This window comes from Platalea leucorodia (assembly GCF_965183815.1).
Source record: "Platalea leucorodia genome assembly, chromosome: 5".
In the NCBI taxonomy this organism is placed as follows: domain Eukaryota; kingdom Metazoa; phylum Chordata; class Aves; order Pelecaniformes; family Threskiornithidae; genus Platalea; species Platalea leucorodia.
Genome location: NC_138827.1, coordinates 94,813,275 through 94,830,169, shown reverse-complemented (window position 1 = coordinate 94,830,169; position 16,895 = coordinate 94,813,275). Strand labels below are relative to the sequence as shown.

The window sequence follows — 16,895 nt, the reverse complement described above, 5'->3', positions numbered from 1 at the left end:
TATTATGTTAAACTGAAAATACAAGGCACGAATACTCAAAGTGAACATTATTCTTACTTCTGTTTCTGCCTGAATTTAGAAATACTGTAAAAGCATAACTTTGAATATGCAAGCGATTATTTATGGATTAATTAATCTCTATATGGAATGATTCAAGGTTAGAAAACTGATCTCTAAAGATATCAAAGCATTATTTGGGAATCCTGATGGAAATCTCTGTTAAGCCTCTCAAATAGGTGTAGAGAGCTCATATATCCTCATAGAAGGCCAGCAGTCTACAGTGCCAGACTACAGAGGGTACACAGATAGCTCTCTTATTCATTTCCTTGAGCTACTGTTACGTCTCTCAACAACCAGGAGTTAAAATATCAAATGTTTGTGATACCAATTTAATGTAAGCTTTAAGGTGTTTTGGTTTTATAAATGTAATACAATTTGAGTAATCTATTTCTCTAACCATAAAGAGGTACAAAGATGCTCGGAGAAAGGTACACTGATGGTTAAGATGCTGTTTTTGACAATGCGATAGTTTTAAGTGAGAAACAAATGTTTACTTCTAATACATTAATAGGCTAACTTTGTCTCCGCTAATGACTCTTGGTTATATCAAATTCAGTCAGGTGCCTGGCTCAGGTCACAGAAATTCAGTGGCAACAAAAAAGGCAATAATATAATGGCTAGTTATTTTTTATAATGTGTACAATTTTTACGTAAAAAAACATTCGTAAATACTCATTGATAATACGTTGCCGTTCATGTATTTATGAATTTATAATAGTTCTGAGATAAGCGTGAAATTTATACCTTGTTGATATCAGTGAGATTTTTGTTAATGTTTTCAGTCAAATCAGTCTGGATGCACTGGCTCTGTAAAGAAAAATGCCCAGCTAAGTTTTGAACATATGTTTAAAACTAGACTGTTTGTATTATGGGATAATTACTCCTAAAGACACTTAAAAATTATTTACATAGTAAATTACATAGAATCATAGAATTGTTAAGGTTGGAAAAGACCCTTAAGATCACCGAGTCCAACCGTTAATCCAGCACTGCCAAGTCCACCACTAAACCATGTCCCTAAGCACCACATCTACCCGTCTTTTAAATACCTCCAGGGATGGGGACTCAACCACTGCCCTGGGCAGCCTGTGCCAGTGCCTGACTGCCCTTTCCCTGAAGAAGTTTTTCCCAATATACAATCTAAACCTGCGCTGGCGCAGCTTGAGGCCGTTTCCCCTTGTCCTATCGCTTGTTACTAGGGAGAAGAGACCGACCCCCACCTCGCTACAGCCTCCTTTCAGGCAGTTGTAGAGATCAATAAGGTCTCCCCTCAGCCTCCTCTTCTCAAGGCTAAACAACCCCAGCTCCCTCAGCTGCTCCTCATAAGACTTGTGCTCCAGACCCTTCACCAGCTTCGTTGCCCTTCTCTGGACACACTCCAGCACCTCCCTGTCCTTCTTGGAGTGAGGGGCCCAAAACTGAACACAGAACTCGAGGTGCGGCCTCACCAGTGCCGAGTACAGGGGCACTATCACCTCCCTGGTCCTGCTGGCCACACTATCCCTGATACAGGCCAGGATGCCATTGGCCTTCTTGGCCACCTGAGCACACTGCTGGCTCATGTTCAGGCGGCTGTCAACCAACACCCCCAGGTCCTTTTCCACCAGGCAGCTCTCCAGCCACTCCTCCCCAAGCCTGTAGCGTTGCATGGCGTTGTTGTGACCCAAGTGCAGGACCTGGCACTGAGCCTTGTTGAACCTCATACAGTTACTCAATCTCACACATATTTCTCTGAAATTTATAGAAAGATTCTAGTTGACTTCATGTTTCTTTGGAATAAGCTATCAAAAAGATTTGTTGAGGCTGCAGAGTACAAGCTATTCTGTGCTCAGAAATTTTTGGACATTGAACCTCTTTTGCTGAGAGATTGGTTTGATCAAGTAGACAAAGATAAACGTTTAATTCATATTTGGTTTCTCAGTAATATGTTAAAAATGCAATTATCTCCCAAATGTGAAGTGTTGACTTTCTGGTCCAACAGTGAGGATGATATCAGCAAAATAATACTTACAGCTGTTTGTTATTCAACATAGCATATGTTGAATTTTTAGCAACAAAAACTGTGTCTGGACTGTTTGGTTCTGTGTATTCGCAGGACAGGGCATTGGATGTTAAGCTAAATTATAATATTTTCAATAATTTCAAGTACTTTTTAAATGTTGCTTTTGTCTTACTTGTGGCTCTGAGATAATGAAATATGAAGTACTGATTTGTACATGTAAATTGGAAATCAATTAATGAAACATTTTTTCAGGTTTCAGGACCTTAAAACATCCAAGGACAGTATGTCTGATGACCAACAAAAGAAGAGGAGAAGCAAAGAAGGTAGTCTAACCAAAGTTGATATGTATAACGTGTAACGTGGGATCTGAAGAAGAAAAAGGACAAAGTTAACTTGAAATCTGGCCACTTGTCAAAACTAAAACTGAACTGAATTCTCTCAGTGCCAGGAGGCACACAAGGCGCGAACATTGTTCTTCCACTTCGATCGGTCTGCAGCTGCGTGCCGTGCCGTCAACCTCCACCATCCGACGCCAGGTCGTTTTTGGACGACCCCGCTTTCTTCTTCCCTCTGGAGTCCATCCAAGGGCCACAGCGCAGTCAGGACATGACTGATCCAGTTCCATCTCCTCCTCCTCACTTCGTTACTGGTTTTCTCCATCCCCGCCATTTCTGATGCTCGTCGTTTCTGCAACTTTTTTTTTTTTTTTTCTTTTTTTTTTTTTTCTGGGTGGAGGTAGTTGGCCTCCTGCCCAACCCCCATGACTTGGAGGGCCAGTGGTTTTTCTGTCAGGGTGGCCTTCCCTTAGGCTGCGTTGGTTCACGGCACTTTCTTCAATTTTATCCGGTGCACCCTCCAGAGAGGGATCCCCTATCCACCACCCAGGGGACGCGCCTTCTAGCCGTGCAGCCCCAGTCGAAGGCACTTGTCAAAAAGCAACCACAAAAAAAGTTGAAATCAAACTTGGAGTTATTTTCCACCTTTGAAAATCTCTGAGATTTGTTTTGTTATTAATAGCTTTCCTGTTTTTAAATGCTCTACTTTTGTAGCGTTTCTGTTGATATTTTTCTTATATTTCTGTTCTACTGAAATAGGAGCTGTAACTGGAATTTTTTTAAGATGTTCTTTGCATTTATAGTATGTTGAATTAATATAATTACCTAAATAACTAAAAATAATTCAGATTTATGCATTCACATTTCCAAAAATTATAGCAGAAAGTATGTATAGGTATCTTAATCAAACGAAATGTGCTCTTTTTTTTTTTTTTTTTTCTGATAGTTACTTCCTGTATTTCTTTATAATAATATTTTAATGGCCAAAAATAACTCTGCTTTGTATTACTGGTCAGTGAATTATACTGCTTTTATGCAAATCCTAATGTATTGTTGCAGGTTGTGGAAGTGTTGTTGCTCTTCAGAAGGCAGATAAGATCATGAAAGAAATGCATCAGTCATACAAAGCTCTAGGAAGAAACAGGTAAGTAGTATTAATATTTAATTTGCAGTTGGGTATGCAGAAATGGAGACAAAGTAGGTAGTAGTCTATGAGTAAGAAAATATTTCCTTAGCGCCAGATGTTATATTCAGCTATATATATATTGTGTAGTGTTTCTGTCTTCCCAGCATCAATTATTGGCCATTGCTGGAGGCAGGATATTGCACTAGATGAACACATTATTTGGTACAATATGAAAAAACATGCAGCATATAGTTTTACATCAGCATTTGACTTAATTAAAAAGAGACAATTATCTTGCATACAGCTTTAAGACTAATTTAGATTATATTTTTGTACCTCTTTTCGGTCACCCTATTTATCTTTTTCCATATTTGGATTTTCCATTCTTCAGAAACCAGGTGGCAGAAATCTGAGGCTTGTCCACACAGCCTCTATTCTTTCAGGCAGGCTGTAGCATATTTGATAAATAACAAAGGCACATCTGGTCTTTAGAATTCTTCTGACACCCTTTCCTGATGATTCATAAAAAATACATACTGGAAGCAAACAAAAGAAAGGGAAGGTGGGCAATATGTTTTTCCATTCCTATTGTTGCTTGGTTTACATTGTTTGTCAGTCATTCTCGCTTGTACTCAGTGTCTGGCATTGTAGTCAGATGCTGCCAGGGAGGGCCACAACTTCCCAGGTGGACCAAGAGTGAAAACATACTTTGGCATTCTTGGATCTTACAGACTTCTTGTTCACGTTATTCTCCAGTCATGTGATTATTTGACCTGAGTAGGCTCCTTCCACTTATTTTCACGCTGTATTTTGGTTTTTTTGTTTTTGCCTTTTAGCCAAATAGCACCAACATCCAGACCATGGCCAGATCAACAAGCAACATGTTTTCCAAGTAAAAATCAGTTAGCATTACAGATGAGACATCACACTTCTTTACCTTTCTTCCTGAAGAAAGAGAATGGAGGGCGTGGCTTTGACTTCAGCTTTCTGCTACAGGCCTCGTGCCCAGAATCCAGCATTTCAAAATCATTTATGGATTTAGATGCTTGTCAAATAATAAAAGCACAAATACAACAAAGTAAGTTCAATTTAAAAGTCACAATTTTAAAATAAAGTTATATATTCCTATTAAATTAGATGGCAAAGCCTTAGAAGTCCTTTTTCTTTAAACTTTAAGTTGTCGTTATGTCTGTTTGTCTTCTTCACATAAAGCAGACTTCAGCCATGTTGACCCTCTTCTTTAATTATATGTGTGTGTGTATTTGCAGAATGAAGGAAATAAAGAGAAGCAATGACAGACTTCACCATTCCAGTTACTCTCTATAATGAAAATGAGCTCACAATGTAAAGTGTGATTCTCTGTAGCTGGAGTGGGGCCATGATGGCATCTCTTTCACTTTTTTCCTCATACTGGCAATATTAATTAGCCACATATTGAAGTTAGCAAACATCTGAAATTGAGGAGAAATATTTGCTTAAATTATTAGAATCAAAGTATTTTAAAATTGTCATATTTATACTTTTCTATAGAAAACGGAATTGTAAAGTTCAGTATCACGATTAAATTTCAACTTACAACATTTTCCTGCATAGCAGATTTATAGCATAGTCCTGCAAGCACACATCAGACGGATTCTTTGTCCGCAGAACACTGCAGTTTGAAATGAATTTATAAATGAAAATCGTAGCCTGTTTAAGAATACCAAATTAACATTTCATTTGTTTTGATTTTTAAGGGTTAAATATAACAATGCTAAAAACCAAGAACAAGAGATCTGAGGTAAGGTGGTATTATGTATAAAACTGAACACCGGTAAAAGTAGTATATGCTTTCAAAACTTTAAAAATAGCAATACAGAAAAAGTGTAGATAGTTTGCTCTGCTTAATCTTCTCTTTTTTTGACGAATATGAAGTATTTTTACTTTTTTTATTATATGTATACATGTGTCTGTGTCAGCAAATCTTCAACAATTTGTCAGTAAGGTGTTACATCAGGGATTTTGGGGGTAAAGGGTTGGAAGTTCAAAAGGATATAAAACTTTAAAATAGAAATATGTAAGTTAATTTAAAGTATGCACATCCTATATGTTAAACATGTTAGATGTCTAGTTTTGCCAAATTTAAAAAAACAAGCCATTTTCTTCTATTGAGTGGTAATTTAAAATTGAAGCCGAATTGAAGAACAGTCTTGATATTAGATGATTGCTGAAATCTATTGTGTTGGCAGACAAAAAATAAGGTCTTAGGATTAAACATATTTGACATGAAATTTTGTGATAAGTGTGAATAGGATTCCTGGCAAAACTTTTGTACTTACAAACAAGCTAGCAATTTTACATGTATCAGTGCTGCACACTACGTGAGCCTTAAAAGTTACAAAAGATCAAATATACTGTATTTAGAAAAATGAGAATTTGGTCTTTGTGGATATTAATCAATAGCCCTTTGTACAAAAGACTTGACTCATTGAGTTAGCTGTATATTTTAGTGAACCCTCTACAGAGTGCAACAGTGTTCACAGGAAAAAAAGGAAAGAAAAGTATAGAAGTAATAGCAAGAGTTCTGACAGAAGATCATAAAAAGGGCTATGGAAAAAATATTTCAAATGGAGGGAAATGTTTAAGAAAAATAATTTAGGTGACCTCAATGTGATTTAGTACAGCTTTATTTCACGTCTTAGGCTCTGATGATTTCTAGGGGCATATCATTTGGGATAAACTGAGCATTCATATTAAAGCCATGAAGACTGGACAAAGCCTTCAGAACTGTAAATTTCAAAACAGCACATGTTGCTTTTCCTGGCACATTCAAACCTCAGTTTGCCCTTGGAATGCAAACAAAAATTTCCTGCAGATTGCAAACTGATGTTGAATATAGACATGCAAATGAGTACTCAGAGCATATGACTGTGTGATTATTTCTATCGCATTCATTTGCATAAAAATATACAGTATATTCAAGCTTATTTTTTCTCCATTTCCTATAAAATAAAGACTAGAAATATTATTTTCAGAAAATTATTTTCACTATTCATCTGAATAATCACAACAAAAAGTACTGAAATTCTCAGATCTGTTCTCTTTCGAAGATATAGGGTACTTTTCGACTAATGGGATGAGAAGAGAAGGAAGAAGGGAGGAATAATAAAGTACATCCCCCATACAACAGATTTCTGTGTTGGCTGCCGTATAAAAATGGCCTTTGGGTAGCTAGCCGTTTAACTTCACTGAAAGTGAAGTGCAGACTATGCTATCTTCCAATGTACTTAAAACTCTGTGAGCTAAATCTGTGGCCCATATGACACGGTTTACGGAATTTTATAAGACTACACTAAATATATGGAAGGTCTATACATTTAGATTTATAATAATGTCTTTTAAAACCTATAAATAATTTGTAAGAATTGTTTTCTCCATGGATGAAATAGCATTCTTTTATAATAGTCTAGCTTTTGCTTTTTAAAAATTGCTTACATGAGATCTAGTTCCCCTAGGAATGTAACTACTGGTGTCAGCACACTTTGGAGGATTGCATGAAAAGACTTTAAATATCAGCGTAAGAGTGGTGCTCTCATTCAGTGAAAGTGCACAGCAAGAAAAAAAACTTTAGCACATGAAGCCACTGACCAGCCTTTGAATTCCTGTAGCAAACATGCTATGTGGCATAAGATGTAGTTAATACCTGACAAGATGGTTTGTATATGTGGACAAAGCTTATTACTTTTAAATCATGGAGAATGACTTGTGCTTTATAACAAAGGATCCCACTTTCTGTGCTATGAAATACTTAGAAATAATTCTGGGCGTGAGAAAATTCATGTATGGATGTGAGAAAATTCATGTATTTTCTCAGGGTTTTGGTATTACATAGAATCATAGAATCGTTTAGGTTGGAAAATACCTTTAAGATCATCAAGTCCAACCGTTAATTACACTTCATATTAGGTTATATATGGGAATATATAAAAGAATAATCCTTTTCTGATTTTCTTTCCTTAGTCTACTTGGTTCTTAGTGATTAGATTTTATCTCTATCTGTTGTGTAGCACATTATTAATGGTTTTTATGGAAATTACAGTTTCATTTGCCACCAGTGACATTTCAGCCTGTAAGAACAATTCATCTTGCTCCTCTAGAGGATAATATTGTCAATGAAAGCACCAACATCAGAAATATTTTGAATATTATGAACTCTATTCCTCAGCCTATAAAAGCAGTTACCAAATTTTATCAGTATCAGTCAGACAATTTATTAAAAAGGCACACTGAAAAGTCATCAGACCTGATTGTGGCTACTATTTCTGATAAGTTCACTCCAGTGAAAGACCTGTACTACTTCAGCATGAGTAACTATTATAAGTACCCTAGCAACAAGAAAGAAGAAATTCAAAGCAATTTAAAATGGAGGGAAGCTGATGGAGCTACCAATACTGAAAAGAATGACCAGATGAAGTACCAGTGTTCAGTGGCTTGTAAGAACATAGATCTCACAACCCAAGCTGGTTTCTATGATGATAGTCATCCCTACTTCAGCTCAAGTAATGCTCTGATAAACTGTGGAATATTTACACCATTTACAGTGTCAAGCAACAGAGATGCCTTGAGAGCTGGCAATAAGGAAAAAAGAGCAGAGAATTCCTGTAGAACTGGTCTAGAAGAAGGAAATGCTGCAGAGGTGATACTGGGTTATAGAGCACATGAAGATGCTGAGAGCGCGAACTCCGTGTTTGACAATCATGAGTTAGATTCTTCCTGTAAAAATGAAATGATAGAGCCCTACTATGCCTTAGAAGATAATTCTGGAGCCACAGTAATTCCCAGAGTAGACATGCAAGATCCTTCTGGAAAACAGACAGAAACTAATGTTTGCCTCTCTGAATCTGAAATGGAAAAAGAAGGAATGTCAGAAGCAACTTCAAAAGACCGAAGTGAGGTTGTACCTGTTGTTCACGTTACATTCTCTGAACAAGAACCAGCTACGGAACCACACATTGCTAAACAACCTGCTACAAAAAAGAGTGTCATTCGTAGCCTGCCTCCTCATGTTACTCAGAGTTTCAACATTCTTGCTCGCAAAGAAAAAGACAAAAGTAAAATAAAGATGAAGAGAAATAAATGTTCATCAAAATCTAAAATGAGTAGCAAGATAAAGGTATCTGAGGACTTAATTGTTTCTGATGAGATTTCCACAAAATGTAATGCCAAGAGTCAGATTTTTCCATCTTTGGAACTGCCACAAGTGGAATCTGAGATTTCCCTGAAGTGTCAAAAAAAGACCTCTCCAGCAGAAAAACACCATTTTGTTCAGAGTGCTAAGAAACTTAAAAAGAAAAATTTCTCCTGCAGTTGCAAAAATTCAGTTATCTTAAAGAAACCTGTTACTCCACATTGCCTACCACATGCACAGTCTGCTTCAGATTTTGTAGATCTGAAATACAGTGACATGTTCAAGAAAATAAATTCAAATGACGAAGGCCCAGGTATTTATGAAATGTTTGGAACTCCTGTCTATTCCCACACGCGTGAGCTTGACCAACAGGAGAACAGTTTTTATAGAGATGTTTGTTCTGCTCCATCTGGGAGATGCACTGCTAGGACCTGCAGATCTACCTGCAGTAAAGGGAGAGAGAGCAGCCAAGTAAGAAATACTCAAAAGAGAACATATTCTAAGCCAAAAAAGACCATACCTGGCACTAAACAAAAGCAGAAAGGTTTAATTCCAAAGGACAGAAGTACCGAGTTGGGTGACAGCAACACAGAGCAAGATAATGTAATAACTTCTGATTCAGATTGTCAGATAAACACTTCAAGGAGCATGCCATTGTTTCATGAAGACACAGATCATCAGCTTACATTTTTAGAAGAGCTTTCACAATCAACTAAGCAAAATAAATTTTTTTCAAATTCAAACTTATCAACTATTAAAGAAATTTCTTTGGAGCAGTCTTTAGACAGCCAGGATATATCCAGCCATCAGAGAGCTGCTACCGGTACCCAGAATCTTCTTCAGTTCAGTGATAAAGACTACACAGAATGTGTTGCTCTAAGTAGCAGTCTACTAACAACAGACCAGAACATTTATGTACCCCAGTGCACGGTGGGTATGCATGGCAACAAAGGCCTGGAATCAGACCAGGCCTCCTTCAAGTCTGTAAATAAATGTGAAGCATTGCCCTTTTCAGACAGACTGGAGTGTCAGTCTCCTACAAAAAAATTAAATCACAGTTGGCCATACACACCTCAGAACAGTGGTTTGGCAAATGAATTGACTCAGCCTTCGGTGATTCAGACAAAAAATGTTACAAGCCCGAGCTTCCAGTCAAATCAAAACATTTTGTCCTGGGCAGATAATAAGGATGTGACTGATGAGTTGCTTTGTTGTCTGGCCGAAGAATTGCTAATGTTTGAAGAAAAAGACATCAACACTTCAAGAACAAAAAATACAGGTTCTAAAATGCAAAATACACATACTAAAGAAGAAGAAAATAGGATGAATGGAGATGGAGCAATAGCAAATAGTGCTCTAGAGAAGGTAAAAGTAATTTCTTGTAACTTGCTAGCTCGTTTGAGTGGTCCTTCAACACAAGTTTGGATGAAAGATAGGAAATATGTGCTCATTAATGATCAAGTCTCTTTTCTGATTCTTCCAGTGCTCAGCTGAGGATACCCATGTTAGAGGCTGCATGTCAGGACACAAGCCAGATCTTACTAAGGCATGACAGGAATAGCTATCAAGGCTTATATGATGGGTCAAGATAAACTGGGAAATTGTAGTGAATAAAAAGGAGAAGCTATTTTAACTGAAGAGCATGTATAAAAAGGTGCTGGGGCAAGGCAAAAGCTCTTGTGATCTTGACACCTAAGGAATATGAAAAGACACTACAAATGGTTCTTGTAAGCCAAACGGGCAATTTTCTTGAATCTTTGAGCATAACCAGAAACTTTTCTAGGTATGAGCTACAAGTATTGGCTTATCAGATAGACTTAAGGCTGTTTAATTAATGTTTAATCGCAACTTCAAGCTCAAAAGGCTTAGATTCTGGCCCCCAACTCCGTTAAGAACCTTCACCTACTAAGGTGCTTATCTACCACTACTGCTTCTCCTTGGCCCTGTTAGCTTTTTGTCTATTTAAATTCCAAATTTATAAGGGAATTTCTTGTACTACATGTTGATACACTTCCTTATGCTTCTGCAGACACCGGTGCCAATTATACCTCCATTCTCACTTCTCCTAGGGAGATCCATGGCTAGATGGAGTAATTATTACCATCTTTCTGAAGAAGTCTCTTCTTCCTGTGAAGTCATGTCCAAATTGTTTTCATCAGACTTGGGTCACATATGTTACCTAGAGCAAGGCAATAGTCATATTCACCCTTCAGCTTAGCAAACTGTACCTACCTGACCAAAAAAAAAAAGTATTATGCACATGTATATCCTGCTATTTTAAGTGTTCCTTCTGTCTGTCTTCCTGTCAATGGAAAAGGATGGCATGCTATAATCTTTTGGTTATGCACTATTGTGATGTATACTTGAAGATATTTACACAGTCTTACTTAGTATAGCAATTGTATTGATGAGCTAGGCAATAAATATGTGTGTATATATATATATATATATATAAAAGAGTCATGCCAGGTAAAAATTACTTCTTATAAAAAATTAAGGATAATACGAAGCCTTTCTTTTCCTCCCTGCTTTCTCCCCACACTGACCATCATCTTTCCAGCAGAGTTACAGTAAAGCCTTTTTGGCATCAAATGAAGAAAGCGACCTGCTAAACTTTGAGGAATCGTCTAAATTACCAGGAAGCAGTTTAACTAACAAAGATCCTATCATGTGGACGAGAGGTGAAGTCCTTGGAAAGGGAGCCTATGGCACGGTAAGTTAATGTCTGAAAATATCAAGAGATGCGCTGGTTGTCTTTGAGATACATCTTACCATATAACTGCCTGTTGTCCTATTCAACAAGGAACAAATATGTTGGATTAAACGATGAGACATGAAATATGACGAATGCAAAGACACTATTTAAAATAAGTAAATATTCAGTTTTATTTCATGTTTCATTGTAATAAATGCTAGTTTCATTGTAGGTATACTGCGGTCTGACAAGCCAGGGGCAATTAATAGCTGTAAAACAGGTTGTTTTGGATACGTCAGATCAACTCACTACAGAAAAGGAGTATCAGAAGTTGCATGAGGAGGTTGATCTTTTGAAGACATTGAAGCACGTCAATATTGTAACTTATTTAGGAACTTGTCTGGAAGACAACATTTTAAGCATTTTCATGGAGTTTGTTCCTGGCGGCTCAATTTCTAGTATTATTAATCGTTTTGGTCCATTGCCAGAAATTGTCCTTTGTAAATATACAAAACAAATTCTTCAAGGCGTTGCATATTTACATGACAATTGTGTGGTACACAGAGATATCAAAGGCAATAATGTTATGCTGATGCCAAACGGTATAGTAAAGCTCATTGACTTTGGCTGTGCCAGGCGTTTAGCTTGGGTAAGCCTCAGTGGCACACACAGCGAGATGCTCAAGTCTGTGCACGGGACTCCATACTGGATGGCACCAGAAGTTATAAATGAATCTGGATATGGAAGAAAATCAGACATCTGGAGCGTTGGCTGCACCGTGTTTGAGATGGCAACAGGAAAACCGCCACTGGCTTCCATGGATAGGATAGCAGCCATGTTCTATATTGGGGCCCACAGAGGACTGATGCCTTCCCTACCTGATCGGTTCTCCGGCACTGCAGTGGATTTTGTGCATGCATGCTTAACCAGGTATGTAGATTTTTAACTGAAAAATGGAAGGAAAAATGCAGATAGTTTCTTTGTAGAAATTGTTGATGGGAGCTTAGGTTACATCTTATATGGTACATGTGACTGTGTAGGAAAACCGTGTTGTAAATGCATAGGTTTTTCAACATTTCAGGAAAGCCTTTAAATAATAGTATACATAAAAGAGGTTTACTCTCAATGATGGTACAAAAAAACCCTCACAAATTCTCTTTTTGTAGGCCTTATACTCATAATTTACTTTCACTGTCATTTTCATGCAGAAACATGGCACCACTGAGTTTTAGACAAAGTGTTTGAGATGATATTTCTTTGATGTGCCTTGCTGTTCCAGTATCCCATTGGGTAGTCTGGCCTGTGTCGGGCAAGTTGTTTTGAGGACGATACTCTAAAAGAGTTTTCATTTAATTCATATCTTCTGCAGTAGAGTAATCTGTTATCACTGCCAGTCCAGGAAATACATACTTATTTGAAACATAAAGTTCTCTCTATTGAAAAAAAAAACCAAACACTAGCATTCACCCATTATAAGAATTATTTTTGTAGTGTTTGTTTTAAGTATCAGCTTTGTCCTAGATGTTTAATTGGACTATTAATTTAAAGGGCTAAGTTCCTGATCTCTACAGGTAGTCTTTATAGAATTAACAGCAGCCTTTTACATATCTCTAAAGACCAGATTAGAGTGCTAGCGAGAAGCATGTTATTTAGTGGGTATGGCAGTGGTCTTGGAGGCAGGAAGCCTGGTTTCTAGTCCCTGGATTAGAATTGGTATGGTATGGTTACACTTCCTGTGGACCATAGAACAATAACCAGAAAAATTGCGGGCTGTATATAGAGGCATCATATATACTTTGTTTAAAAGGTAGAAGGAATTGTTAGGTAGGAAGAAACATACAGATACAAAGCATTTTTAATAAAATATTTACCTTTTCAAAAGTCAGGATGCACCTGTGGCGGCAAAGTTCTAATGTATGATCTCACCGTGTCCTAAATATAAATGCCTCCCTCATCCCATCTTCCCCATTAGTTTATTATTTAAGAAATCAGTGTCCTTTACTCCTTTCCCTGTTTTTTTTTTTTTTTCTCCAAATTGAGGGCTGAAAAAGCCCAAAGCCCTTGGCTTTAGCAAGCCAATATTGTAATTCCAATACTGTAATTCCAAATGGGCTCCTCAACATGAATGCTGCTGATTGGAGATGACACAACATCCTGATTGACTCAGGATCAAACAAATAGTTGTCACCTCCTTAAATACATTTTTGGTGCACCTGAAACAGCCACAGTAGCAGAATTATTACACGTTTTGGAAGGAATTTAAAGGAACAAAGAACTATTTCTGTAATAAAAAAATATAATTAATAAATTCCAACAGTCTCTTCTCATAATCCTGCTTTCTTTTCTACCAGCTTTATAAAATTAGTAATGACTGGAGAAATGAGGAAAAAAAAGGCTGTTTGCATTTAGATTTTACAAATAATTGCATCGCAGGCATGCATATTCATTTTATGTACTGATTTTTCAAACCCTCAATGCAGAGATCAACACGAACGCCCTTCTGCTCTGCAGTTGCTGGACCATCCCTTTGTGACAGGAAGACAGTGAATTTTTCAAAACTCTTGCCAAATGAGTATACATTTTCCATATAAAAAATTTCTACTTGTGAAAAAAGATCAGAAGGAACCGGACTTAACAGTGACAGCAGAAATGACTAGAGAGCAATTGTGTACAAGGCGTCTGTTATTAGACAGCAGTATGATTAAAGTCACATTTTTTGCAATGTCTGTGCTCATTGGAGTGGGCATTCCTTCACTGTGAACACAGGGCCACGTTTTGTTGTATTTGGAGAGACTTTAAGAGAAAAAACCACCGTCACCACCACCAGTATGTGGCAGGCAAGGTAAGTTGGGATGCCAGTTTGTCTGTAAAAACCTATGGAACATATGCTATTGGCAGAAAGCATTGCAGGTGCCGAAAGCTCTGTGAAAGCGCTGCGGGAAGCTCTACTCAAACTTGTAGATGAGTCGTTAAGTGTGCCTGTGATGATCCTATTGGAACTCCAAACCATAGAACTATATCGGCATAAAACGTACTGAAGCTTTTATTTAGCTAGATGGGCCCTTTAATTTTTAGCCGGTGAAAACAAAAACCTAGTTTTTGCATACATATATCAGCCCTCTGTTACTGAGGTACTGTATCACTATCGGATACTGTAGTGATAATGCTAAGAGATACCCAGGTGTACACATGTGCGTCTTTGTCAAGGTGACATCAAGATCCTTTCCTAGTCTGGCTAGAGTTATGAATCTAAACTTTGTGACTGTCTTTTCTCAATGAAGTAGTGCATTTTTTGGACAGTTTCAGGTCACGGAATGGTTGAGGTTGGGAGGGGCCCCTGGAGATGCTCTGGTCCGGTCCCACCGCTCAGAGCAGGGCTGACTGAAGCAGGTTGCTCAGGCCCATGCCCCGTTGGCTTTCAGTATCCATAGCCTCTCCAGGCAACACATTCCAGTGTTCAACCACCCTCGCAGTAAAAATGTTTTTACGTTTGAACAGACGGTCTTGCGTGGCGAGTTGTGCCCATTGCCTCATTGCCACCCATGGATACAATTCCCCCGAACCCACTCTTTCATCCTGGCGTGGCCTATTCGCTGTGTTCAGGGTGATGTGTTGTAACTCTCACCCTTGTTTGCTGATACAGGGCAGCAAAAGCATAGAAGCGTTACCTTTCTCTTGTTTGCAAAGGCTGTAAAATGCTGTTTGAATCACTAGACAGTCTACTGCTCTTTGTCAATGTCCTTAGTCTGAAATAGAACCGCAAATTTGATTCTGAAACACGAACTGTTTTGAGAAACACTTGAGTGAGCACTATGTAATTAGATGACATGTAACAGTCTCCATCTGCACTGCGAAAATAATTTTTAGTTACTATAACTAGCTACTACTAGCTGCACAAAAATAAATAAAATTGGAACATTGTTATATATTAATAAAACAAACAGGTATTAGTATTTAGACTGTCCTCTTTCTGATAAGGCTTCTTCCTGAGTATTTTTCAAATTTAAAATTTCAGGGGAATAAGGCACTATAGAAACCAAAAATTGGTTTCATCGCATCAAAATGCAGTGACCTTTATGCCTTTGTGAGCACTTAGGCTCCGGGAAGAGGTGCAGTGAATCTCCGCCCTGCACCTGTAAGGGCTGAGCTCTCAAGAATTCAAGACCCTGACTTCAGTGCCAGCAGTAACATGAAAATTAGTGTTTTACAAAAAGGAAAGAAGGAAGTTCTAAGTTTTGTGTAAAATCAACTTTCCCCAGAACGCTAAACATTTTAGTTACTTAATAGCTTTCAAACTTTGTTTTATTCCATTAGCCTGACTTCCGAGAGTTGATCTAAACTTTATAAAAGCAAAGAGAAATCAGTACTTCTAGCAAAATTCTTTATTAATAGCTTCTGTAGGTATAATGTCACATAAGAATGGCAGAACATTATGCCAGCATTAAGAGAAATCCTAACATCACAGTAATCTTCAACATTCAAACAGTAAACAGTCCCATTTTGAGGAGTACCGGTTGGTCCTCGTGCCAAAAATCCATGGCAACTTCACGTTAAAGTACCTTGCAGACTAAAGATAGGAGGCCTGGCATGTCAGCTCAAGTGGGATGTGCGCAATTCCACGATGTATATTAATTCTTCTCAGATTAAGGTTGTGTCTCCAGCAAAGCCGCAAAGTAAATATGAGTTTTATTTAGCATGAAATGAAACTGAGATGACTGTCATAAGCAGGGAAGAATGGGAATGCTCTAAGATATACAGTTAATTAAAAAAAGTCAGAATTAGAAAATCTCCTCCTTATGCACGTGTCTTGTAAGCAAAACTTACATCTTTTAGTCCGAGTTCTAAAAAAAAAACCTAACAAACGTCTTAAAGTCCAAGTTCTCCAATATTAAGGTTGTTAGTTATTTGCAGTTTAAATGTAATGTTTAATTACACTAAAATTAGTCTCCAACTTAAAGGTCTGTAAAACTTTAACCTGAGTTTTTAATGAAAATGTGAAAGCACATTTTTGCTTTTGTTTAACCAGACTTCGAGAATGAGGCGGTTGTTTAAGGCCAGCACTTGCAACAAAGGTATTTCAGCTTCATGCTGCTGGAGACCGGGGGAGCTGTGATTGCACCCCAGCCCCGTGCTCAGCGCGGCTACCCCACGAAGTACGGTGGCTTAGGGTGCCTTGGGTCGCTCGGCCGAGTCCGGTCTAGGACATGTTCTATAAACAAGTCTAACTTTGCCTATTTCTTACTTGATGAGATCTTGATTTTCACATCAAAATCCAGATAATTCAGCTATCTGTAATAAGGTATCTAATGTAATAAGGGGAAAGGGTGAGAAACCTTCAAAACCGTCTTGGAAACCTTTATTTTCAATGAAAAGTGACTCAGTGAGGAGGGTCAGACTTGCTTAATTTTTCATAGTGTTTGAGCAGGGCAAGCCTTACTGTTTTAAAGAGTACAGTCTTCATTTCTAAAACCAGCAAAGAGCCCGTCACAAAGCGTGCAGGCTGCCAAGGA

General features: G+C 37.8%; 1 protein-coding gene across 1 annotated transcript; it reads left to right on the top strand.

The window, feature by feature from the left end:
• Positions 1 to 2,345: 2,345 nt before the first annotated feature.
• MAP3K19 (mitogen-activated protein kinase kinase kinase 19) lies at positions 2,346 to 13,932 on the top strand (the record flags this gene model as incomplete). Its single annotated transcript, XM_082311851.1, has 8 exons — positions 2,346 to 2,385; positions 3,457 to 3,541; positions 4,360 to 4,601; positions 5,260 to 5,303; positions 7,602 to 10,055; positions 11,254 to 11,403; positions 11,618 to 12,315; positions 13,866 to 13,932. 8 exons carry the CDS (start codon positions 2,346 to 2,348, stop codon positions 13,930 to 13,932), a joined length of 3,780 nt encoding a protein of 1,259 aa, XP_082167977.1.
• Between the last annotated feature and the right edge of the window lie 2,963 nt (positions 13,933 to 16,895).